Here is a 27,428-nt window from a genome sequence, read left to right on the forward strand (position 1 = left end):
TTGAGAAGGACCTGTATATTGAAATCAGCTAGAAGCACAAGTTTTAGACCACCTATTTTGTTAAATATATCATTTGGGACACAATACCAAAATAATTGAGAATTTTTAATCCAGGATTTTAACCAATTAATTTTAAAGGTTCCGTTAAGACATTCAAAGTCAATTACTTTCAGACCACCATCTTTGATTTCTTTGACCATATGACTTTTCCGTAGGTAGTGTGGCCTGTTCCTCCAGATAAAGTTCAAGTTCATTTGGTTAATAGTTTTAATTAAGCTATTTGCTGTTAAAGGGAGTCGTTTCTCTCCACAGTCGCCTCAGGCACGCTCAGGACGGGAGATTGGACTGAAGACAAGTTTCAGTGCAATCTGTTGGTTTCCTTAGCTAGGGAATGGTTTTTGAATTGGCTCTATATGAATGAATTGGATTATTTCGAAATTAATTATTCTTACAATGAATTGGATTCCAATTGGCTTGAATTGGACTTTATTATCTAAGTGCCTTGAGATGATATTTGTTGTATTTGGCGCTATATAAATAAACTGAATTGAATGTTTACTGTTTAATTGAATGAGTATTTATCTGCAGGCTCAGAAGCTGCTGACAGTATGAATATATTGTTCATCTTGTACGGCTCTCTGGTCTCTGTGGCTGTTCTGAAACGCAGCATAAAAACAAACTTGTTCTGACTCAGACTCACTGCAGCTGCCTGTAAGTTTCTCAGTTTTCCTCTTTCAGAAAGTCATCAGTGATATCTGACTCCCGTAGCACATTTTATTGCTTTTTTTGTTAATATCCTGATAATCTAACTCACTTTAAACCTTTCTGTAAATGACTTTGCTGCTGCAGTTAAATAGTTAAATGGTTTCATAAGAGGGTGAACCCCGCCTCTGGCCCGCTGAGCACTGGGATAGGCTCCAGCCCCCCCAACCCGACAGATGGATTCAGCGGGTTTAGAAAATGGATGGATGGTTTAGTAAGATCAAACATAAATACTGATGATAAATATTCATTCAGAATTTGGTGAAAAGAAGCAGAGGAGAAATATTTAGATCAGCTAAATCTTTAAAGTCATCTTAATATGATCTCTAAAACAATAAAGGCTAAACTTTACTGCTGTTTATGTTTATGCATTATTATCCAAAGCAACTTACACAGGTAGGGTAAGGGGGTCTTGCCTCAGGACCCCTGCTGGAGGTAGTACCTTTCATGCAGGGGATTTAAACCCAGGTCACCCACATGAAAGGTGGCAATCTTACGTCTACACTATCCAGTCCCAGTCCTGAGATGATAACCAACTGCCTGGCCTTGCTGTTAAATCCTGATATTTCACATGTAATAATCATTGTTTCATTTGATTCTCTGCATTGTAGCTCCTGAGCAACACGAGCTGGGTGTGGGTAAAACTGTAGCAACATCTGCTAACATCAGCCTCTCTTCTCTGCCATGCTCCACCCTTCCTCCCTGCCCTGACCACCTGTGGTCACCTCCGCATCACGCCGCCCTCACTGCTTGGATGCTGCTAACATGAACCTGAACCTGTGCTGCTGCTGCTGAACATTTCAGGAAGTTTACAGCATTTAGCGGCTTCACCCTCTAAATGTTGCATTTCCCCCTCGCCTCCTCAGCCCATTTTTTTTACCAGTGTTATCCATATTTCATATGGTCACTTTACCACTATGTTCTTCTTCTTCTTCTGCTCCTTAATTGGTGGGGACGGGCGGATGGCATCCAACTTAAAGGTGCATTACTGCCACCTACTGGACTCTCGTGTGACGCAGTAGATCAGCAGCGGAAAAAACAGCCGACGGCTGCGTGGAGCGAGTCCTGCGGCCGCAGCAGAGATACGCCCCCATGCGGCGGGCGGGCGCCGCCGGGCATCCTGGAGCACCGGGCATCCTGGAGCACCGGGCGTTCAGCGATTCTCCAGAACACACAGATGTGTGTTGGAATTCAGCAGCTGTTAGAGCAGAAGAGAAGCAAACAGATGGAAACACCAGCTGCAGTGTCAGATCACCGGCTTTAAGTTGGTCACTTCTATACTACGCCATCTATCAGATCCGTTTGCCAACTGTGAGCAGTGCTTTCCCTTTTTCTGAGGCTTAGGGGGCAGCAGACAGACAGAACAGAGACAGGAAACAAAGGGATGCTTTTCCAATAAAACACAAAATGATGTCCAAGAACAATCCAATGGTGGCTTTAGCTTTAAAGCTGCAGTCTGCAACTCTTTTTCAAGCATAATGCCTGGAACTGTCCGGGGATTCTGAAAGTAGTACATTAAATACCCCAATACAAAAAAAAAAAAAAAGAGTTCTCTAGGTCCCCTATATGTCCCTCCAAAGCCAGCAGGTTTGTTTACAAAATTGCAGACCGGACCGGTAAAAGGTAACCAATCAGGTTACGAGCTGGGCTCTGCTGCCTGTCAATCACCGATTGTGCACGCACGATACAAGGTAGGCTCGTCCCCACGCTTATTTATCTGGACTATTGAACTTCATTACGGGCTAGTCTACTTACTGTGTCTTCCATGATCGCAAATGACAGGTGAGTTGATGAATGAGGAGTCGTGTAGGCGCATCTGGCGTGCACGTCTACGTGCACGAGTTCTCATGTGTTTTGAAGGGGCGGGACAGGAAGTTGAATAACTTTTTATTTTTCGGTTAAAAAATTAGCATTTCTTGCATTTTGCTACTACGGAGGTCACCGTTTTCAACTTCAAGCGTTCTGATAGATCATGTAAACTCTTAAAATGCCAAAAATTAGGACTTTACGTATGACAACAACAAATCCTGCAGACTGCAGCTTTAACTCTGTTAACTCTGTTCCTGTTGATCAGATCACAGTACTTCGCCTGCTGTGGAATGTGCTTCTTTATTCAACTGCATGTCAACACATTAGACTTTTCCATCTACAGTTTATAATATGAATCATGCAGATGTCAAATCATCACTGGTCTTTGGTGTATTTTTCACATCTTGCTTTTAGGTTAGCTGGCCCGATCACAGAGTGGAAGGACAGTCTTCAGTTATCAGACGGAGCGGAGCGCTTGGCTCTGGATGGGTGGAGGCAGAGGACCAGGAAGACTGCCTCAGTCCTGAGTCAATGACCCCAACGCTCACTGCAGAGATCTGGAAGCAACATGTCTCAACATGGCTTTAACTTTAATGCACTTGGCGGCCACAGGAGCAATGAATTGTTACAGCCACCTTATGATTTGGGTCAGAAATGAGAATGAAGGTGAATATTTAAGTTAGGAGCCAAGCTGCCTGCAGCAAAATCTGCTTCAAGTTTCCCTGATGTGCTGGCTGTGGCTCCTGCTGGCTCTGACCCGGTCTCATTCCACATTCACTTCTGTCCAACGTTCAACCAGCACTTTGTGTCAACACCCCCCACCCTGTGACAATCTGAACGTACAGTTCCACCTGCAGCCACACACAAGTTTAATCTGAGCCCGTTACCATTACCCCATATTTAGATCGGACACACACACACACACACACACACACACACACACACACACACACACACACACACACACACACACACACACACACACACAGAGCCTGGCAAAGCAAGGATCCACTGACTCAGTCTCTTCTTCAAAAATTCCAAACAGACGATATATAAGAGCCCAGAGTCAAAAATGGCAGTCCGAGCATGTCCACTCCAAACTGTCCTGTAGCCTCCCACAGCTCAGCCGAGGACTACGCCAAGCCCATCTCCTCCAGGACGCTCCGGGGGGACTCGTCCTCCTGCAAACAGACACAAAGACACAGTAAAACAGACTCATGGTTCACCATTCACTACAACAATAAACTCTCAGAGAAATGGACTTAAATGGGATACTGCTAACCGGGGGTCCAGTCTGACCAAAGGAACTAATGACAGCTGAGAGCTCGCTCCAAACCAGGAACTGGATCCAACATGGATCCAATGAAAAGTGTTTACGAGAAGCCAGGGAGGATTCACACTGCTGGGCAGCAGTTGGACTCTGATGAGCTGCTGCTGCTGCTGCTGCTGCATGATGCACAGAGAAAGGAGGGGGACCCAGAGGAGCATCCACCGAGGCCAGAGGAGCATCTACCAGAGGAGCATCTACCAGAGGAGCATCTACCAGAGGAGCATCTACCAGAGGAGCATCTACCAGAGGAGCATCCACCAGAGGAGCATCCACCAGAGGAGCATCCACCAGAGGAGCATCCACCAGAGGAGCATCTACCAGAGGAGCATCCACCAGAGGAGCATCTACCAGAGGAGCATCCACCAGAGGAGCATCCACCAGAGGAGCATCCACCGAGGCCAGAGGAGCATCCACCGAGGCCAGAGGAGCATCCACCGAGGCCAGAGGAGCATCCACCAGAGGAGCATCCACCAGAGGAGCATCCACCAGAGGAGCATCCACCAGAGGAGCATCCACCAGAGGAGCATCCACCGAGGCCAGAGGAGCATCCACCAGAGGAGCATCCACCAGAGGAGCATCCACCAGAGGAGCATCCACCAGAGAAGCATCCACCAGAGGAGCATCTACCAGAGGAGCATCTACCAGAGGAGCATCCACCAGAGGAGCATCCACCAGAGGAACATCCACCAGAGGAGCATCCACCAGAGGAGCATCCACCAGAGGAGCATCTACCAGAGGAGCATCCACCAGAGGAGCATCCACTGAGGCCAGAGGAGCATCTACCAGAGGAGCATCCACCAGAGGAGCATCCACCAGAGGAGCATCCACCAGAGGAGCATCCACCAGAGGAGCATCCACCAGAGGAGCATCCACCGAGGCCAGAGGAGCATCTACCAGAGGAGCATCCACCAGAGGAGCATCCACCGAGGCCAGAGGAGCATCTACCAGAGGAGCATCCACCAGAGGAGCATCCACCGAGGCCAGAGGAGCATCTACCAGAGGAGCATCTACCAGAGGAGCATCCACCAGAGGAGCATCCACCGAGGCCAGAGGAGCATCCACCAGAGGAGCATCTACCAGAGGAGCATCCACCAGAGGAGCATCCACCAGAGGAGCATCCACCAGAGGAGCATCTACCAGAGGAGCATCCACCAGAGGAGCATCTACCAGAGGAGCATCCACCAGAGGAGCATCTACCAGAGGAGCATCCACCAGAGGAGCATCCACCAGAGGAGCATCCACCAGAGGAGCATCTACCAGAGGAGCATCTACCAGAGGAGCATCCACCAGAGGAGCATCTACCAGAGGAGCATCCACCAGAGGAGCATCCACCAGAGGAGCATCTACCAGAGGAGCATCCACCAGAGGAGCATCCACCAGAGCCATCTCTGCAGGAGTCTCCATCAGTTTGGGTTTTTGGGAACAACAGGAAAACCTTTGGAGGCAGGGTGTGTTTGTGTGTTCACCAACACTGCAGCTGTGTAGTGCAACTGCGGTGTTTATCCATCTGAGAGCAGACTCCACCTCTGCCACCAGCACCATCTTTCAGGTGGGGCAGAAACTGCCATCCATCTCATCTGGTGCACCCAACTTTACACCAGGTCATTTACACAAACATCTGGAGCAGGAGAGGAATGCAAACAATCCTCCGGACCACCCAAGCCTGAAAGCATCCCCCCATCTATCGATTCTGCTCCTCCATCAGTGACACACCGGCTGAGAAACAAACTGACGGGCCGGCAACCACATCCCAATGTACTCCAGAGGGCTGCATGGGGCCACACTGAATCCTATTCAAAGGGGCTGAGGGACACCATTTGTTTTTGGTTGAATTATGTCAGCTCCATATCAGTCAGCGGTCAGCTGACACACTGTCCCGGTTGGTTGGTTTGTGTTGTGCTGTCTATTTGATTTGAGCTGAAATACATCAACAGCTGTCACATCAGGACGCACCAGTATTCATTTAGTTCCCTCTTTGTTTCATTCTTTACTTTTGTGTGCTCACCATGTGTTCCCGGGTCAAAAGCAGGAAGCACACAACTACTTCCTGTATTTTTGGCTTTTGACTTCATTTGGGACACCACTGGAAGAGACCAAGTGTGGTATAGAGTGGTATAGAAATAGTTTGTTTTATGGCTCAAAGACTGTGTATACACCAGTTTACATAGGGCACATGGGAGAGGTGTACTGAAAATCAGTACGCTCATTGTACTGTGTACACCTATTGTACTGTGTACACCTGCAGAGAACCGACTTCCCTGTCTTGGTAGAGTCCTAGGAAGCCATATTGTGATGAGGATCCTCAGGGTGTTTAAGACTCAACCTTTTGTCTGAGCCAGAGGAGGGCCATGGCCAGAAGCTGGGTGCATGGAGCTTTTTGATGGTTTGTTTGAGTTTGACCCATTAACTTGAAGTTCTGTAGTTTTTGTATTTTTGTTGTTGCTCTCTGTGAATAAACACCTAGGTTTCTGGAAGCCGTTCGCCTTCTGCCACTCTTTCTGCCACTCATGTCCCACTGATAAAGGATGGACATATGTTAACAGGGAAGAGTGCTGTAAAATTAAATATGTATTAACCAGTGGATGACTTCATTCTACAGTAAAAACTTAGTTGACTAAGATCCTTTGATAAAGGGCCTTTTATCATTGCAGATACTGCATGGAAAATCAGCAGTGTCAGAGTAAAATGTACGAGTTTCTCTGCAGCTCAGCCCATATTTAAACAGCCCAGCAGGCCATCAGATGAGCTGCTCAGACCTGGTCGTGTCTGGGAGCTAAATGCAAACAGCTTTTAGACCTGTTCAGTTCCAATGCACAGCTCCAGCTAACGCCTGCAAGTCATCTGGAATGTTAATGTGTAGTAATACAGCCAGAGTGTTTCATTCACAACTCAGTGAGGTCAACGGTCAATGCAACATCCATCGCCTGATTTTATTTTTTTTTTTAAGTGACAACCATATAACGTGGATAAGAGTTGACTGTTAGCGTTAATGACACCCGGTTACGCCAATCGGAGGTCACTAAAATTAATGTTGCATCGGTGTGTAATTTTGCCAAAACAATGTGGGACTCCGTAGTTTTCTCTGGACCCCTGCCAAATCTGACCAGTGATGACATGTTTAGCCGCATGTCGTCCTACAATCGCTGGTTGTCTAGATGGTGTCCAGCAAACAACGTGGGCTACAGAGATAATTGGCAATCTTTCTGGAGAAAACCTGGTCTGATGAGGAGAGACGGCATCCATCCCACTTTGGAAGGAGCAGCTCTCATTTCTAGAAATATGGATGAATTTATTGGAAACAAAGCTGTGCAATCCAGTCTTACACAGTGTACTCCCAGAAAGCTTAAATGAAACAAATTAAAATACACAGGGAAGTAAAGTTCACATTTCGGGAGCCATTTTAGGGTCATCATGTTAATTTGAAACTAATATTTGAAATATGTTTTGAAACTGAAAGTCTGATTTTGAACTTCAAATCTGAAAATCAAAAAATGGTAGTTGGGGGCGGTCTGTGGCGTAGTGGGATGAGCAGGCGCCCCATGTACAGAGGCCCTTTGCTGCATGTTGTTCCTTCTCTCTGTGCCCCCTATCCAATAAAAGGCATAAAAAGCCCCAAAAAATACTTTAAAAAAAAAAAGAAAAAGAAAAAAAAGTGCAGTAAACGTTATTTCAGTTTGAACTTAATAGTCACAATTTTTTTTAAATATATTTCATTTCAAATATTTTTGTCCACTCCTTCAGATTCCTTTCTTTTAGTTTCAAACTAACCCTTCAAACACGGCATGAAAGCGATTCCTCGCTAACATGTGCCGCAGGAGTGAGAAATGTTGCCGAATGGGTCAGTTTTCTTTCTGACATTTCCCACAACCACTGTAGTTTGCATCAACAGGGCATCTACCCGGTCTTTCTACCCGTGTTTAACTGGGGGGCCTCCTATCTGAGGGGGGCTTTCCTATCTAGACATTTGTATTCTTGTTTATTTGTGAAATAGCAGCCAAAGAACTGTTTCGGTTAAAATACACATCGAGACGAGAACAGTCCAAAGAGCTGGGTGTTCAGCCTCCTGCTCTGCCTACATGGAGGAGGCTCGCCGGCCGTGGCGCCTGCTGCCCGCCGGCCTGGCGCCGTTATATGAGCTTACAGAGAGCACAGTCCATTCCACCCGAGGTGAATGAAAGAACAGTGCTTTGACACTGTTGGCCGAAGCCACAGCTCAGCCAACGGGTTAGTCAGGCCTGGGTGGATTACGTAGTTAAACCCTGTTACCTCCTGCAGCAGGTCAGCTTGCTCAATGGCTTTGAGGACGCTCTTCTTGGATGTGTCCTGGATCTCTCCTCCCATCAGGAACTCATCTAAAATGAAGTAGGCCTTTTCAAAGTTAAAGATGATGTCCAGCTCACACACCTGCACAAAACACAAGTCATCAGTGCTTTGCTGTCCTTTAATGGCTCAAGAACAGAGCAGAGTTCCATCACTTACACTGCCAAAGTATTTATCCAGGAGTTCCACGAAGCGGTGGATGACTTCCAGCGTGATCAGCTCATTGTCCTGCTCTTCTATAGCACAACAGAAATATAAGCTGGCGTACCTGCATCAACATAGCACACAAACAGATTAGAACGTGTGACAGCAAACAGTTACAACTATTACGCTTGCTGCTAAGTCCTAACCTCAAAGAGAGAATGGTTCAGGAAGCTGGGGAAACTTACACAAAATGAAGAAACAGGAGAGACACACAGCATTACATCTTTTGGTTCTTTCTGATGAACACGTTTGGATCAACACCACTGCAAGGCCTTTCTGGCATCAGGCACATTTTATAGACAATTTGGACCTGTTACCTTTTATACACAATCTTGAGGTCCTTCCATTCAAGAAAACTGCACATCTTTGGTTTGCGAGCGAGGACAATCTGCATCAGCTCCCGGACCATCTTCTTCTTGTCCCGTTCGGATGTGGCCGTGTACCACTTCTGCAGTCGCAGCTTCCCCTGCCGGCTGAACAGCAGCATGAAGCGCATCTACACAGACAGGAGAACAGCAGGATGACTGATGTGTTCAGCATAGGACAGAGGCCTCTTTCCACGTGGAAACACAGCTAAATAAAGCACAGCAGCTGTCCATGGTCATTTCAGCCGACCACGTTTTGAAAAGAAATACATCTGAACCAGTGACTGCCGGCTCAGGTGTAGTCCAGTTTGTCAGTCCCATCTGAGACCTGTTGAGTTGGACTAACAGAACAATATGTGTGCATTTACAGAGAGGAAAAGCCTCGGGTTGCAGATGAACTCTCTTCACGTCATGATGTTCTGGAGCAGTAGAGCCACACCGGGGGCTTTGCAGCTAAGTGTGAAGCAGCCGAGCTGAACGTCAGCCGCTCCAAACAGAGAGTGTGGTTCCTGACTGGAACGAGTTGAAGCGCTCGCTCCAGCTCAGGGCGAGTCTCTGCCAGCGCAGGCCCCTTCCCCACCCGCAAGGTGCCATTCTATGCCCCAAGAGCCTCTGTTCGGCACCCACCTCACACCGTAGCTAAACTCAAATTTACAGTCCAGACCCTGGAGCCCAGACCCCAAACTCAGCGACTTTATTTTTCCAAAAACTGTAACCAGAACCACCATGGTTAGCTTTCATGCTTTTCCTTGCTCACATCTCTCTGCAGCTCCCTGTTCACCCACACTGGCCCAAACTCCATTTGTTCCATTCAAAACCTTCACTTTCCCCCTCTTAAAGCAGCTAATTCATCTCCTGACATAGGATGGTGGAAGTATAGACAGAGGCTCTTCTTGTAAGCATTTAGGCATAAAGCCTCATTAAAATGTGCGTCACATGGGAAAGAACATGGCGGAACAGGGGGGTCCATCAGCCCCTGATACCCCTCTGAGTCAGCAGATGTGAAACCATCCTTGTGTGCTGACATGCATCAGGCTCGCCACCGTCACTGAGCTGATGCTGCGACACTGGCTGAATGGACGCAGCGATGTGGAGTAGATCTGCCTCAGACTGGCCTGTGGGAACTCCAAGGAGAAACAATAAGGTGCAGCTGCTGAGTGAAAGAGTCCACGTAGAGCTTTTTCCACCATTGAAAAAGGGATATCCCTTTGCAGCCCATAAAGATTCTGCAGGTCCTTTTGTGTTACGGCCACAGTGATGCTACATACATGCAGCATCTGGCTGCTCGCTGAAAAAAACTTGGCATACTGCGCTGCATGGCACTTTCTAACAAACGCAGCTCATGCATTCACCCTCGCACCTTGGATGACTTGGATGATCATCTCTAAACCAAAGAGGGAACACACACTTTTAGTAAAGAACCTCCTTCCACTTCCAGCCTTCATCACAGAGGTGGTAAAACTGCCTCCTCATCCTCTCCTCCTTTTGCATGGAAGAATCTTTAAAAGCTCATAAGCTCACAATACTCCATATACAATATACTCCTGAGGCTATTTAGAGAGCTGCCCATAGGAAACCTGCTGCTGTTTCTCTCAGCATATAAGAACCCTGTTAGGAACCATGTTGGGAACCCTGTTAAAAACCTGTTAGGAACCCTGTTAGGAACCCCGTTAGGAACCCTGTTAAAAACCTGTTAGGAACCCTGTTAAAAACCCTAATAGGAACCCTGTTAGGAACCCTGTTAAAAACCCTAATAGGAACCCTGTTAGGAACCCTGTTAAAAACCCTGTTAGGAACCCTAATAGGAACCATTTTAGGAACCCTGTTAGGAACCCTGTTAAAAACCCCGCCAGGAACCCTGTTAGGAACCCTGTTAAAAACCCTGTTAGGAACCCTAATAGGAACCATTTTAGGAACCCTGTTAAAAACCCCGTCAGGAACCCTGTTAGGAACCCTGTTAAAAACTCTGTTAGGAACCCTTTTAGGAACCCTGTTAGGAACCCTGTTAAAAACCCTAATAGGAACCCTGTTAGGAACCCTGTTAAAAACCCTAATAGGAACCATTTTAGGAACCCTGTTAAAAACCCTGTTAGGAACCCTAATAGGAACCATTTTAGGAACCCTGTTAAAAACCCCGCCAGGAACCCTGTTAGGAACCCTGTTAAAAACCCTGTTAGGAACCCTAATAGGAACCATTTTAGGAACCCTGTTAAAAACCCCATCAGGAACCCTGTTAGGAACCCTGTTAAAAACTCTGTTAGGAACCCTTTTAGGAACCCTGTTAAAAACCCTAATAGGAACCCTGTTAGGAACCCTGTTAAAAACCCTAATAGGAACCCTAATAGGAACCATTTTAGGAACCCTGTTAAAAACCCTGTTAGGAACCCTAATAGGAACCATTTTAGGAACCCTGTTAAAAACCCCGTCAGGAACCCTGTTAAAAACTCTGTTAGGAACCCTTTTAGGAACCCTGTTAAAAACCCTTTTAGGAACCCTGTTAAAAAACCCTGTTAGGAACCCTAATAGGAACCATTTTAGGAACCCTGTTAGGAACCCTGTTAGGAACCCTTTTAGGAACCCTAATAGGAACCCTGTTAGGAACCCTGTTAAAAACCCTAATAGGAACCCTGTTAGGCCCCCTTTTAAAAACCCTGTTAGGAACCCTGTTAGGAAACCTAATAGGAACCCTGTTAAAAACCCTTTTAGGAATCCAGTTAAAAACCCTGTTAGGAACCCTGTTAGGAACCCTGTTAAAAACCCTTTTAGGAACCCCATTAGGAACCCTGTTAAAAACCCTGTTAGGAACCCTTTTAGGAACCCTGTTAGGAACCCTAATAGGAACCCTGTTAGGAACCCTAATAGGAACCATTTTAGGAACCCTGTTAGGAACCCTGTTAAAAACCCTGTTAGGAACCCTAATAGGAACCATTTTAGGAACCCTTTTAGGAACCCTGTTAAAAACCCTAATAGGAACCCTGTTAGGAACCCTGTTAAAAACCCCGTCAGGAACCCTGTTAAAAACCCTAATAGGAACCCTGTTAGGAACCCTAATAGGAACCATTTTAGGAACCCTGTTAGGAACCCTGTTAAAAACCCTGTTAGGAACCCTAATAGGAACCATTTTAGGAACCCTTTTAGGAACCCTGTTAAAAACCCTAATAGGAACCCTGTTAGGAACCCTGTTAAAAACCCCGTCAGGAACCCTGTTAAAAACTCTGTTAGGAACCCTTTTAGGAACCCTGTTAAAAACCCTTTTAGGAACCCTGTTAGGAACCCTGATAGGAACCCTGTTAGGAACCCTGTTAAAAACCCTGTTAGAAACCCTAATAGGAACCATTTTAGGAACCCTGTTAGGAACCCTGTTAGGAACCCTTTTAGGAACCCTGTTAAAAACCCTAATAGGAACCCTGTTAGGAACCCTGTTAAAAACCCTGTTAAAAACTCTGTTAAGAACCCTTTTAGGAACCCTGTTAAAAACCCTTTTAGGAACCCTGTTAGGAACCCTGTTAGGAAACCTAATAGGAACCCTGTTAAAAACCCTTTTAGGAACCCAGTTAAAAACCCTGTTAGGAACCCTGTTAGGAACTAGGGATGTCGAAATTTAAAAAAAGTCTTGACCGACCACTGAGCCTCATTAGTCGATTAAAGTCGGTCACCGAAAATTCTATAAGTGCCATTTATGATATCTGTGTCCTGTCGCGCGTCTTTCTCTGCCACGTGGAACAAGTTATGCCCCCATTTTAGACTGGTTAGGCTCCCACCACACAATCAATGTTAGTTCGTGCCCTTGGTATTATACATTTTCCCCAATCATTGACCACTAGTTCTAGGCGTACTTGTGGAGGAATAAGGGTTTTGGGTAGAAAAATAATTGCTGTGCCTGCGCAGACACGCACAGCCACACATTACGCGCAACGGCGACCTTCCAGTCACTGTACTTTTTAAACACGAATCAAACGCGGCACCGAACTCGGGCTGTTAAAAGCCCCCGTTACAAAGTCACACACAGAGAACGGTGCATTTGGCGGTGTTACAGGAAAGTAGGTTAACCAATGACTTCGTTAAAAAAAAAAAAAAATTAACGAATGCCAACAGCCTCTGTGGCGTAGCCTATGCTGCACAAAATCCTTTGCAATAAGTTCCTGTCGTCATGCCATTTAAGTACATATGAATATATCACAACAAGTAGGCTAAGTTAGTCTTGTGTCTTTTGCCATTACAATGTTACAATTATCATTATGTTGTAGTCCACACGCAGCCACATTGGCTTTATTTAGGTTAATAGTGGCGATTTTTTTTTAACTGCGCAGACAGGACCCGTCATGTACGGCGTAGCCTAAGTTGCAACCGGTGTAAGAGAGGACCTCTGAGGAGGGCGCTACGTGAGCTCTGCTGCGGTTGTTCTTCCATCGTGGGATGGCTCATGCTCACATAACATTTCTAAAGATATAGTGATTTTTTTTTTTTTTTTTAATTTTTTTTTTTTTTTTTTAAACCGACGGCAGAAAAATTCTAACCGGACGACGTTGATTCGGTCAACCATCGGTCATACGGTCATCGGTTAACATCCCTATTAGGAACCCTGTTAAAAACCCTTTTAGGAACCCCGTTAGGAACCCTGTTAAAAGCCCTGTTAGGAACCCTTTTAGGATCCCTGTTAGGAACCCTAATAGGAACCCTGTTAAAAACCCTGTTAGGAACCCTAATAGGAACCATTTTAGGAACCCTGTTAGGAACCCTTTTAGGAACCCTGTTAAAAACCCTAATAGGAACCCTGTTAAAAACCCTAATAGGAACCCTGTTAGGAACCCTGTTAAAAACCCCATCAGGAACCCTGTTAGGAACCCTGTTAACATATTGAATACCGGCGGTTTTTACAGAATTATGTCGTAGAATCCCAGCGTTCTAAACCATTTTTTTGACGTTTTTTTGAAACATGTTATGGCTCGTTTGAAAGCTGAGACTTTAAACTCTTTGTGGGTCAAAACTGCGTGTCTCTAGGTGCCGCCATTAGCGAGCCACCCTTAGCTAAACCAAGGCGGGTATCCACCAAAATCAACAACAAACTGAGATATCGGGGCTTTTGTGAAACGTGCGCTCTTTCAGCCTGTCGCACTTTAGATACTTACATATCCAGGTCAGAGGATTTGCGTCGTGTCGCATGTTGCAAAGCTAACCTGTTCATAAGACCGCCTCAGACTTGTCGCGTGTCTTCTTCTCCTTCTTGTTGTTTGTTTATGTTACTTTACCGCCACCCTCTGGAAACCGACACGTGCGATTGGACAAAATGCGGAAATGCACAACAATCAATGCAGCGTTATCAAAATTGTTCTTGAGTTGACGCAAAGCCATTGGTGTAATGATCAAAATGTCCAGATGATGACACCAGTTTTTGACTGCCATCTATGTCAGTTCTGTTCATCACATAATTACAAAAATCACACAGAATGTGCATTAGAATGTATAGATTCAGAATCCATAAAAAAAACGTAAAAACGTATTTTTACCATGTGGGAGCCAACGCATGGGCAGTAAAAACGTAGTTTTACGTGACTTGGGAGTCAATGTGTTAAAAACCCTGTTAGGATCCCTGTTAAAAACCCTTTTAGGATCCCTGTTAAAAACCCTTTTAGGAACCCTGTTAGGAACCCAGTTAAAAACCCTGTTAAAAACCCTGTTAGGAACCCTGTTAGGAACCCTAATAGGAACCCTTTTAGGAACCCTGTTAAAAACCCTGTTAGGAACCCCGTCAGGAACCCCGTTAGGAACCCTGTTAAAAACCCTGTTAGTTGGGATGCTTCAGTCTTTTTTCTTTTTACACTTGTCATTTCACACATATTTCAAACAGTTGGGTTGGAGTTAGTCCTTAGCTGGGAAATTGTTTTTGAATTGGCTCCGTGTGGATGAATTGGCTCCGTGTGGATAAATTGGCTCCGTGTGGATAAATTGGCTCCGTGTGAATGAATTGGCTCCGTGTGGATGAATTGGCTCCGTATGTATGAATTGGCTCCGTATGAATGAATCAGCTCTTTATGAATGAATTGGCCCTGTATGAATGAATTGGCTCTGTATGGATAAATTGGCTCTGTATGAATGAATTGGCTCTGTATGAATGAATTGGCCCTGTATGAATGAATTGGCTCTGTATGGATAAATTGGCTCTGTATGAATGAATTGGCTCTGTATGTATGAATTGGCTCTGTGTGGATGAATTGGCTCTGTATGAATGAATTGGCTCCGTATCAATGAATCAGCTCTTTATGAATGAATTGGCCCTGTATGAATGAATTGGCTCTGTATGGATAAATTGGCTCTGTATGAATGAATTGGCTCCGTATGTATGAATTGGCTCTGTGTGGATGAATTGGCTCCGTGTGGATGAATTGGCTCCGTGTGGATGAATTGGCTCCGTGTGGATGAATTGGCTCCGTATGAATGAATCAGCTCTGTATGGATAAATTGGCTCTGTATGTATGAATTGGCTCTGTATGAATGAATTGGCTCTGTATGAATGAATCAGCTCTGTATGAATGAATCGGCTCTGTGTGGATGAATTGGCTCTGTATGTATGAATTGGCTCTGTATGTATGAATTGGCTCTGTATGTATGAATTGGCTCTGTATGGATAAATTGGCTCTGTATGTATGAATTGGCTCTGTATGGATAAATTGGCTCTGTATGAATGAATTGGCTCTGTATGGATAAATTGGCTCCATGTGAATGAATTGGCTCTGTGTGGATGAATTGGCTCTGTGTGGATGAATTGGCTCTGTATGTATGAATTGGCTCTGTATGAATGAATCAGCTCTTTATGAATGAATTGGCTCTGTATGAATGAATCGGCTCTGTATGAATGAATTGGCTCTGTGTGTATGAATTGGACTCATTTTGATTGGATTATGATACAATGAATTGAACTCCAATTGGCTTGAGTTGGACAGGATTATTGAAGTGCCATGAGCTGACATTTGTTGTAATTTAGCGCCATATCAATAAAACTGAATTGTACAGTCATTCATACACATGTTATAGCATATATATATATATATATATATATATATATATATATATATATATGTGTGTGTGGATGTGAGTCTGTCTGAAAACAAGCATCCAACAGCAGCTAAATGTTTCACCATCTGCAACAGGCTCACCACATTACAACAATAGAATTCAGCACTTTCACTCAGACAGCTGGAAACATCTGCAGGTCAAAATCCTTCGCAAGCACGCGGACTCAAACCTGGACCACTGAGGAAAGCTGGCACGTCATCAAACGTCACAGCGAGCCGTCACCTGCGCTCAGGTGTCGGCCACATTCAACAGCCCCGCGCAGGGTGACACAGTGCTCGTGCTCCTATAAGGCCTGCTAGCTGGCTCAATCCAGGTGAACGGAGCGCGCGCAGGTGGACACTTCCTGGAATCGTACACCTTGCTAGCATTAGCATAACTCAGTTCCTGCCTCTTCCAATCAAATGAGACACTCACCATACTGTAGGATTCGACAAAGTTTCTGGAACGTCAAACACGAACTCTACACTGCCCAGCACGACGTGACGTGACACCGCAGCTAACGCTTAAAATCCATGGTGGTATGTGATAGTTTCCTGCGGTGTGGAAGTCCAGTGCTGCCGTGGTGCATCCACCGCTGAGCAGCTCCTCCTCTGCGGCGCATGCGCACCTGAGATGTCTTCTTCGCTGAGTTTCTGCTGCTGGTTCGTTTCACAGTGAGGCCTGCAGGTGTCGCTGCTTCCCCGTTCTGTCTCAGTGTGTTTGCTTTGCCTTCTTCTTGTGCTCAGAAAATACAGTTCAGTTAACATGAGGAATGTGTTGATGATTTATTGAATAAAGTCTCCTCTGAATTAATGATCATGCTTGACGAGTTTTACCTTTCTAAACGGAGTGATGTGGTCAGAGATGCAGCTCCATCCTTTGCAGAGTTTTCTACTTACCTGAACGAAACTACTGCTCCTGGCTTTAAGACAGACTGCCTTAAAATGGCTTGATGTTATTCAAGATAATACGCTAGGAAACTATTTTTGTTGGTCTATATATTTTCCTAACAAGTTCTTCCCACCATCTACAGAACCTTTAAAGGAGCCTTATAAGCAATTACAGTAGTTTATTAACTACAAAAAAATGATTAGAGGCCCTATGCTGTCATTTGAATGTTGATTCTGTCATAAAATTGTTCATTTCAAGAGATTCAGATTGTACAGATTATATGCCAAGTTATTTCTAACCTTTAAATACGCATTGTGGGTCATAACAGCAGTTTTTTGCCTGCTAAAAATGTATTAAGGCTCCCAGCTTGAGACTGGAAGTTTATTTCTGCCTTGAAATGGCTAGATTTCAATCAAGAGTTACGTATTTTCAAGACTGCATTATACACAGTATATAGGACTGATAGGAATACCCTTAATACCCTCTGCAGCACCTGACCAAAGTGCTAAAGAAATTGTACACAAAGTATTAAAAAGAAATACAAAAACTGAACACAGAGGACACATTAAAGACGATATAAAACATAGATAATGAGCTCTCTCATGCTGAGTCAAAGGCCAATGAAAAAAGATGAGTTATAGAATAATTCTTATCCTTTTTGCTCACATATTCCCAATCATTTCTACTTTAGCTGCGCTCGGAGGTGGCTGCTGTCTGCTCTCAGGAGGGAATGTCCCACAGCCGCGGTGGTATCAGTCTGCTTTGAGAAGAGAATATTCCACAGGCTCGGCATCATCAACACCACTGTCTGCCCCCAGACGGGCAGAAGGGAATGACTCGTCTAAATAAAAGGCAAGCCTGCATCTGTTTAACCTATAAAAGTTCGTTTAGAACTTAGTATCTTTGAGCATGTGCATCAGAGCCTCTGTATGAAGATGTTCCCTTGTTGCAACATGATTGAATGTCCTATGCTATTGAATTTCAGACAGTATTCCTGAGTATTCTTATTCATTTTTCAAACAATGAGTTTGAAGAAAAGATTTAAAGAATATACAGTGAAGAGGCCTGTCTGATGTGCAGTGGCAGCGAGTTCCAAAGCCAAGGTGCAGCCAGAGAAAGAGCTCTGTCCCCTCTGAACATCCAGGAGAAGCTGGTCCGCTGACCTGAGCGCCTGGAGGGGCAACTGTTAAAGCTCAGGCCGAGAGCATTTAAAGATTAAAAAACAAATTAAAGAATCTTAAAATGAACCCCTAAAATGAACAGGCAGGAGTGCAGAGACGCTGGAGTAATGGGCTCTCTCTTCCTTGCACCAGTTAAAGACCTGCGGCTTCATTCTGCATGTGCAGCTCAGGGGGCTAAGTCAGCAAGTAATAATCTTATTTGTCCCATGCATGTTTCCCACCTTTGTGTAACACTCCACCTCGGTATGTATACGTACTCATGTAAGTTCAGACTTCTTCAGAGTTGCAGCTCTCTTTCATAAAGCACTACAAGCCTTGGAGACGTTGGTGCAGTCTGTCTTACTGAGCTTTCTTTACAGAGATTTCCACCACAGACCTCTCAACAGAAGAGCACCTAAAAGATTTCTGAGGAACGTGAACATCAATCCCGCCACATTTTGCATGGAAAACAAGCTTTCTATCATTTGATCTAATTCGCCTTCTATATTTGAGTAGATACTGAAGAGATTGTACAATCCCAACCTTAAATTTGACTTATCCTAAGTGCAGCTGCATTTGTTTTGCCCTATTTGTAAATCAAATAACCTCAAACATCCCTACATGAAACCACATTTAGATAATAATAATGATTCTCCTTTTGAGAAAGGAGGAGGAATTCATATCCTTAGCCTACTTAGACCTGGAAGTATCTACAGATTCTTTGGAGATCTTTACATCTGTGAATGACAAGATACCTGCAAGCCGGCCATTTGGCACAAACCAAATCAAAGAGGAAGCTTGCCCAACTTGACAGGTAACTTGTTGACATTTTGTAGATGCATATATATATATATATATATATATATATATATATATATATTTAGTCTTACAGAAACCTGGCTGCAGCAGGAGGATCATGTTAGCATCATGTTAGCATCATGTTAGCATTAATGAAGCAACTCCCTCTGACTGTTTAAATGTTCACGTTCCTGGAACCACAGGCAGAGGAGGAGGAGTGGCAGCTATCTTCAGATCAGGGTTACTAATCAGTCCCAGACCCAAGATTAGTTTGAGCTCTTTTGAATCTCTGATTCTCAGTTTTTCCCACGCAAAGTGGAAATCCCAGAAACCTCTTGTGTTTGTTGTTGTGTATCGTCCACCTGGCCCTTATTCTGAGTTTCTGTCTGAATTCTCAGAGTTTTTATCCCAGTTAGTGCTGAGTACAGATAAAGTCATTGTAGTGGGTGACTTTAATATTCATGTAGATGTTGAAAATGACAGCCTGAATATGAACTTTAATTCTATATTAGACTCTACTGGATTTTCTCAAAGTGTTCACAGACCGACTCACTGCCTTAATCACACCCTTGATCTTGTGCTGACTTATGGCATTGAGAGTGAACAGTTAACAGTGTTCCCTCATAACTCTGTCTTATCTGACCATTTTCTGATAACCTTTGAGTTTACATTACTTGACTATACAGTTTCTGAGAAGAAATGTACATATAGAAGGTGTCTATCAGAGGATGCTGTAACCAGATTTAAAGAATTAATTCCATCATCCTTTTCTTCACTGCCATGTGCAGATATGACAGAGGACGACTACCTAAACTTTACTCCAGCAGCACTTGACTCTCTTGTTGACAGCACTATAGTTTCAATGCGTACAGCACTGGACAGTGTTGCCCCTCTGAAAAGGAAGGTAATCAGTCAGAAGAGGCTGGCTCCTTGGTATAATTCACAGCTGCGTGCTTTAAAGCAGACTGCAAGAAAGCTGGAGAGACAGTGGCGTTCCTCTAATTTAGAAGAGTCTCAATTAGTCTGGAAAGATAGACAAAGACGATAGGTCAGAGGGCTTCGGCGTTCAATTTAGTAGTGCGAAGGGGCTCTTTGGTTAGACTTACTTGTCACAAAGGTAATGAAGATATCCAAGGCACTCTTCTTCTTTATTAAAAAGCTTTTAATAAACTGAGCTAGTTCATACTAGAACAGATAAAATTGCCAACATGTTTCGGCCTACAAAGGCCTTCATCAGGGCTTACAAACAAATTCAAAATCACCAACCACTTCCTTATAATCATGTAAAAGTAATGTTCAGGTGCGCGTCGTCAGGTCTCCAGACCGTGCGCGCCTGTGAACAAGCGCGCCCTCTCCAGTCTGTGCTTGCGCAGGTACCCAAATCAAACATAGTGGACACATTACTACCCATACCACAGTATTCAAGAAATAAATACATCACACCAAACTCCCTAAAAACAACCACCAGAAATACACACACAACACCAAATCAAAGAAACGCAATCATATCAATGCTATCGTTTAAACCCGGGTGTGACATGGCGTTTAAATTATGAATCCATCTGCTCTCTTTTTGGTTAAGAAGTCTTTGTCTATCCCCTCTTCTTGTGTTTATGGGGATGTGGTCAATGCCTATTGCAGTGAAAGTGGCAGTTCCGTTGGGATGTGCTTCTGTAAAGTGCTTTACAATGGCGTAATCGCAATTGCCACTTCTCACTGCATATTTGTGTTCCGCCACGGTCCTTCAAGCGCCTTTTGGTGCGTCCGACATAAAAGGCATCGCAAAGAGAGCATCTCAAAATGACATGAGTAGTTTGGCAGTTTATAAAATGTCATATTAAAAACCTTGTGCGTATTAGGGTGCGTAAAAACAGTAGATTTCCTCACAATGTCACAAATCTTGCAATGCCCACATTTATATGTGCCATTAGGTTTTTGCGGGATCCATGTTTTTGGTTGTTCCCTGGTGGATATGTGACTGCGCACTACTCTGTCACCTATTGTTGGGGCTTTTTTAAAAGAGAAAATCGGGGGTTCGTTAAAAGTGTCCCTTAATGCTTCATCACATTGGAGAAGGCTCCAGTTTTTTTTGATGATCTTGCGGATGTCGTTGGCCTCTGTGCTATAGCGCGTTGCGAAAAACATTCTGTTGTTGTCGTTGCCTTTCTGTTTTCTTTTTAACAGTTCGCTTCACTCCTGTGCTTGGGCTTTAGCAAGGGCTGTGTTCAGTACATTAGATGGATAACCCCGTTCTCTAAAGCGATCCAGCATCTCTTTGCTTTTCGTCTCAAAGTCGTCTTCCTTATCGCAAATTCTGCGCAGCCTTTGAAATTGTCCATAGGGGATGTTGTTAATTAAGGAAGGAGGGTGAAAACTTTTTGCATGTAATAGTGTGTTTTTGTGTGTCTCTTTTCTGTAGATAGAAGTATGTAGATGTCCATTCGTGTCTTTGGTGATTTCCAGATCTAGGAAGTTGATTTTCGTTTTGCTGTACTCCAATGATAGTTTTATATTTGCGTTAGTGTTGTTCAGATAGTTATGAAAGCCTATAGCTCCTCTTCGGTGCCATCCCATATCAGTATGACGTCATCAATATATCTTGACCACCAGGCTACCTTATCTTTGTAGATATTGTTATGTCCAAATACAAAGTCCTCTTCCCATTTTCCCATAAACAAGCCGGCATAAGACGGACTAAAGCAAGCACCCATAGCGCAGCCTTTGATCTGTTTGAATAGTTTCTCTTGGAATAAAAATATATTATTATTCAATGTCCACTCCGTTAAATCCATTAGAAATTCAGTAGGTGGGTTATGTGGGTATGGCCTAGTATTCAGAAAGTGCTTAAGAGCTGTCAAACCCTCTTGGTGGTCAATATTTGTGTAAAGACCTTCAACATCCATAGTGGCTAGAATACAATCTGAATTGACAGTCATGTCCTTGATTTTACATAGCACTTCAGTTGTGTCTTGTATAAATGCTGGCAGTGTGAGGAGCAACGGCTTAATAAAAAAATCCACATACTTGGATATCGGCTCCAGTAAACTTTCATTGCCGGAGATGACTGGTCTGCCAGGGGGGTTGGTTATGTTTTTATGCACTTTGGGTAAAAGGTAGAAAGAGGCTATCCTTGGGTATGGCTTGTATAAGAATTCAAATTCTTGAGATGAGATGAGGTCGTCATCCTTCACTCTTAGTAGTCGCTCTTGAAGTTCTTTAATTAGTGTTTCCATTGGGTTTGTTTTCATAGGTCGATAGAACGACTCATCATTGAGTTGTCGTTGTGCTTCCTTGACATATTGGGCCTCATGCAAGAAGCGTTCGTACGCACAGATTTGTTCTTAAATCGTCTGTACGAGTGATTTAAGAGAATTTGCGCATTCACCAATCTTTTCGTATTTTACGTTTTCTTTCAGGTACGAACAGAATTTACGAGTGATCCAGACCTGTCGTAGGAGTTTCGTAAAATAGTCCGCTGTTATTCAAATCAAGTTTGCTTGACTAATGGATTGTATATTTAATTACTTTGAAGAAAACATAAATAAATATACATTATACCCCATAATTATGCTGACATTATTTTGTTTGACTTAAATTGTGCACTATTGAAGGTTCATTTGAATCTGTAACGGGAAGCGCAGTGGCTGTCTTGCTACTTTTGGATGCCTAAGTGCGTCAGGCTCTTGGAAGAGAGCGTGTGGAGACAGACGAATGGCTGACATCGCGATTAAGGTTCCCAAGGACTGTGCTGCTACAAATATGCAGCTTCCTAGAGCCACGACTCCAGAGAGAAACACGCCGATCAAACCCAATTCCACACACGCCCACCATCCTTACCATCTTTGGATTTTTGCCCACTGGAACCTTTCAGAGGGAGATGGGAGACAGATCGGGGGTGTCCCAGTCCTCTGTGAGTCGTGCGCTCCCCTTGGTCATCAAAGCTCTCATCTGTTTATCACCCGTGGTACATCAGATTCCCACACACCGCTGTCCAACAAGTACAAATTAAGAGGGACTTTCATGCCATGGCTGGACTGCCAATCATAATTGGAGCACGAGACACATATACGCATCAAAGCACCCGTGCCCCTGTCGTGCAGCGCACTGAGCTGAAGGCCAGGTGGGTGCCAGATTTGCGCAATATTGCCATGATGAACGAGGGTCTCCACCTGAACCAGCCCAGGCAGACAAGAAGCTGTGGTGCCAGAATACCCCCCTCATGGACCACCCCATCAAAGTGCCATCATGATGAGGCAACAACTGATTGCACGGCTTTACTTGCAGTCATCGAGCGCCTGCCCATGGCGAGACGTTTTGTTTTAAGCCATTTTCATATCAAACCATTTATTTTTTTATTTCGCTGACATGGTATTAACAGCACTCGTAATTGCTTCCCATTTCTTCACTTTAGCAGGTCCCGTCCACTGCTTACACTGCTAAAAATGACAGATTTTTCTTTTTGGATCTCTGAAAGCAGAACTTTAATCTCAGAGCCCGTATTCTCAGCACTCAACACTTCCTGGCACAGCAGCGAGGAAGCACAGCCTTATATGGTATTATTTTGGGCGTGGAGTATGCAAATCTACTATCCTCGTGCACGTGAACTTAAGATACGCACAGGTGTGATTCATCATTTACGCAGGTCGTTTACACACTTTTTCCGAAGTTAAAGTTCCCATGGCATGGTATAGTAGCGGCGCTTTAAATGGGCTTTCGGAGGCTTCAGGATGTTATACCCCCAGCCGTTCTCAAAATTCACCCGAAAAACGCAGATTTGGCCACTTAGAAGAAAGCCGCATTTCAGCGCTCTCTCCAGTGCCCTGTTTTCCTAATGAGAAGCAAGGAGGAGCGCGAGGGGTGTGTCATGGCTGAAGGGGGGCGTGTCTGATTCTCTGTTTTGGCTCCGCGCATGTTAGCTGCCTGCTAGTAGGAAAAAAAATAGAAATGGCAGGTGAGCAAACCATCGTACCTTTCGCCTTCAACCCGGAATTGGACCCTGAAGCCGAGGCGCAGGCAGTTCAGCAACAAACTGCAGATCAGCAGCGCCTTCAGCAAAACGTCTCAGAATGGTGAGTTTGAAATGTTATGTCTGGAAACGTTTATAGTTGGGTCGGTCCGAACCACTGAGGTGCGCAGATACTAGCAGTGGCTTAGCCTACGGTAGCCTAATTAGAGCAGAAATTGTAGTCACTACGTCAGGACTACCTAAAATATTATTTTTGCTTACAAAACGTATAAGTTCCCAAACTTATTTTGCAATGTGGGCACGTATTTGCAGTGCTAACATTAGTGAGTATGGCTGCTGGCATCTCCAGTCTCTACACCAAGTAACTTTCTCAATGTCGCCTTGCATTGTACAACAGTAACACTGGCAAAGTATTTCCCATAGTACACATTGCCAACATGCAAATGATTCTCCACCCAGTGTTGACATAAGGGGAGCGATTTATAACCAAGTTTTCTAGACAAAAAGGTTTACATGCTGTAATATACAAAAAAAAAAAAAAACATACCTCATCATATCCTGACCAGGTGCTGGATCCAAAGTGTAGCTACACGGAATGAAACTTATGCTACATATTTCTGTGTACCCCTTTTTAGCAGCCCGTCTTCACTGGGAACAGCTAGCTGTGCGTTGCCCATGTAGTTATACAGTAGCCTATGGCATGCAAAAAACATGATAGTATTCTGACCAGCATGTAATTATTCTCATGCTCACCTGTTAACTCATTTACTTGCCACTAAAGATGTTTCATTGTTATATTTGCCGGCATTACCTGAAAACAGAATATCATTACACTGCCTTTTTTTTTAATAATAGGTGTCAATGTGGAATTTGCGAGATAATGCCCACAGAAAGGGAGAATAGATGCTGCATGGAGATCCCTCAGGTAACACTGTAAACATTTGGATCTACCTGTTTGGCAGTTTACGCCTGAGAAGAACCCATCGGTAAGTGTTGTAAAATAATCACTCATAGCCACATACATAGAGTTTACAGTACACCCACCCAACAGAGCCTGATAATTCAACTATGCAGACAGTATGAAGAGTGTTTGTAGATTTATTTACAAGACATTATTAAAACACAATCAAGAATAATCCTTAGGAATATGTAAATATGTACAACATAGCAATAACAGAAGAACAACAACATTCTCTTCAAGTGTAATTTTTTCTATCTGTTCTTCCAGGCGCTTCAGGTATTTGGCCTACAGGCAGTTCGTGGCGTGGTGCTGGGGCTTTTTGGGTCGCCGGATCAGAGTGGTCATTCCTGCCTGTGTGGTCCTGCGTATCCGTGCCGAGTACTCCGATGATGAAGAACACTGCACCGGGTTTAGACTGCCTCGCATGTGAAAAATTAGGTCCATCAGGACATCCACATTCCCTTTTCACACAGAACATTCATACACACTGTACACACACAACATTTGTATATTTCAGTTAGTCATTTGTACATTTCAATATTTATTTATATATTTATATTTGTTCTATATATATATTTATGTTTGTTTAGATTTCTATTTCTCACATTTTTTGTATTCCTATTTGTTGGAATTAACCTCAGTAAATTTGATAAAGGCAAAAGTAGTTGGACTTGAATTCTTGAACTTTTGAGGTCTTACCAAAGGTTGGCTTAGTCTTTTGACGTTTGACTGCACTCTCCCTTCTTGGATTTGGGAAAGGAGATTTTGAAGAGAGGTACACCGTCTGCTGTCTGGGCCTGTGGTCGGTTCGCATTTTCATTAAAGTGGATCGCTGCCAAGTACAGTCTGAAAGAACAAGAAACAATGTGTAAACGGTGTTTCTCACAGAATTTTCATTTGTCATGGTGGTGGGGGTTAGCTGGTAGAGACACATGCATCATCATGGGAGAGCATATGAAAAGCTCTTTTCCAAAATGCTATAGAAGCTGTTCTCATTACTTTTTTTTTAATCTGATTTCAAGCATCAGGAAAGTGATACCAGCTGAGATAGCATTTGAAACATTTAAATGCTGCTTTTAATGGTAGTAACAAATAAAACAATATTTTTGAAAGTAGGTATAAAACATTTTGGAAAAAGCTTTTCATATATTGTGAAGTTTCATAGGAACTATGATCTGAAAACCCCCTAAAAGTATACATTTTTTGGTAAATCAAATATAAATTACATTCACAAGACAATCTTTTCAGGGGACCTGGTCTAGGTGTTTTGTGCCTTATAGTGCGGGAGAAACCCGGCTCAATTATGACATTTCAGACAACAAAAACTTTCAACAACTACAAGGTAAAACATCTCACCTGCAAAGCATTCCACTATAGAGAAAGACAACATTCTTCGGTGTGGCTGCAGTCCTAGTGACAATGGGGTCAGTCTGGCAGGCAGCATCCCTGGTCCGGGATGTCTGGATGTGAGCACTTGATGTGCTGGCCAGTGAAGAGTGAACCTGATGCAGACAGAGAGCACACATCTCATGGTTCGAAAGCCGAGCATTACACTCGTGATAAACTGACGTGTCACGACAGATTTGAAGTAAAATTGTGTTCGAATTGACAGATACGTAATGGTGTATGTTCGAGGGTAGTCAGCAAACGTTTGCTAAACACCCTTCACCCAGCCACAACACCCGATCGCATATCACACACGAAAGACGCAGAAACGACTCGACGTTTAAAAAAAAATTCACCAAACCGTAACAAAAGCTTTCAAAATATAAAGTCACCAATCTAAAGAAAGGCTTACAAAATATGAATTGTTATCGTCGGGCGTCATTTTCCGTGTAACAGACGTATCTAGCCGCAGAACAGAACTAGACTTGCTTACCTAAGTATTCATGCTGTTTGTAGTCCCCTACATGTAAGATACTTGGTCAAATGTCTTGTTTTACAACCAATTTTCCAAATCTAACCAGTTTAACAGAGTATTGGTTTTGTAGCGCAGTGTAGGTTTCATGGATAAATACCTCCACAGCTAATGTTGGCTAGTTAGCTGCCTGTCACCCATAAAGTGCTAGCGGCTAGCAAATAATTATGACTTACTTGATCGGTGTGGGTAGCTGATGGACCGGCAAGGCTTGGCACTGATCCAGGCTTCAACTTCAGGTGTATGGTTGTGAAAACATTCCTCTGAAATGTGTCGCGCAAACACTGACGCTCTTTGGAACATGCATGGGCACCCGTACCTCTAAATGAAATTAGCCATTCCGTTTTCAAAGGGACAGCGGATGGAAGCGGAAACATATTCTTCTCTTCATCTTCACATCCTGGCACAGTACATTTCGCATGGTAAAGTCGTTTGGAAGCCATTGCTGTATCTTCTGTGACTGTCTTCAGTCGTGGCGAGTCTCGGTCTACTCCACATGAGTTGGGCGGGTAAGATACAGGTAGTTTACCAGCAGTGGGTGGAGACAGAGGGCGTGGCGGAGAGAGGGGGTGGGAAATTTTGATGAGCTCTATCCTGGCATGACGTCATGCCAGGAGCCTTGAGTCAACGAGACAATTCGAGGCGCTCTGTTCAAAACACGGAAGAAATGCTGTACTGCTCTGTGAATACATTTCGCAATTTCTACTCACTGGGGTGACTTAAGGAGGCTAGAGAAACTCATTTTAAGGCTCAAAAACCTCTGAAAGTGAAATTTTCATGCCATGGGACCTTTAAGAGCGTTTGTTGAATCTGACGTGGCGTGTTCGTACGAGACCTTCTTACGAAAAAAGTAAGAGAAATTTAGAATAAAAATACGAAAATGTTCTTGCA

The 27,428-nt window shown here is 44.0% G+C and overlaps 1 protein-coding gene and 2 long non-coding RNA genes across 3 annotated transcripts; 1 reads left to right on the forward strand and 2 right to left on the reverse strand.

Annotated features, from left to right (window-relative positions):
* Positions 1-2,855: 2,855 nt before the first annotated feature.
* Positions 2,856-16,456, reverse strand: ap1s1 (adaptor related protein complex 1 subunit sigma 1). The gene is made up of 5 exons (XM_075451058.1): positions 16,279-16,456; positions 8,743-8,921; positions 8,381-8,489; positions 8,168-8,305; positions 2,856-3,752 (listed from the first exon to the last, which is right to left on the reverse strand). The coding sequence occupies exons 1-5, from the start codon at positions 16,279-16,281 to the stop codon at positions 3,705-3,707; spliced, it is 477 nt and encodes a 158-aa protein (XP_075307173.1). The 5' UTR covers positions 16,282-16,456; the 3' UTR covers positions 2,856-3,704.
* A 6,920-nt stretch (positions 16,457-23,376) lies between these two features.
* LOC142368989 (uncharacterized) lies at positions 23,377-25,134 on the forward strand. The gene is made up of 3 exons (XR_012767482.1): positions 23,377-23,761; positions 24,514-24,644; positions 24,887-25,134. It is a non-coding gene; the product is annotated as an uncharacterized LOC142368989 (long non-coding RNA).
* On the reverse strand, positions 25,027-26,304 carry LOC142368990 (uncharacterized). The gene is made up of 3 exons (XR_012767484.1): positions 25,976-26,304; positions 25,319-25,465; positions 25,027-25,106 (listed from the first exon to the last, which is right to left on the reverse strand). It is a non-coding gene; the product is annotated as an uncharacterized LOC142368990 (long non-coding RNA).
* Positions 26,305-27,428: the final 1,124 nt, after the last annotated feature.

The sequence above is a fragment of the Odontesthes bonariensis genome, chromosome 19, assembly GCF_027942865.1.
Source record: "Odontesthes bonariensis isolate fOdoBon6 chromosome 19, fOdoBon6.hap1, whole genome shotgun sequence".
NCBI lineage: Eukaryota > Metazoa > Chordata > Actinopteri > Atheriniformes > Atherinopsidae > Odontesthes > Odontesthes bonariensis.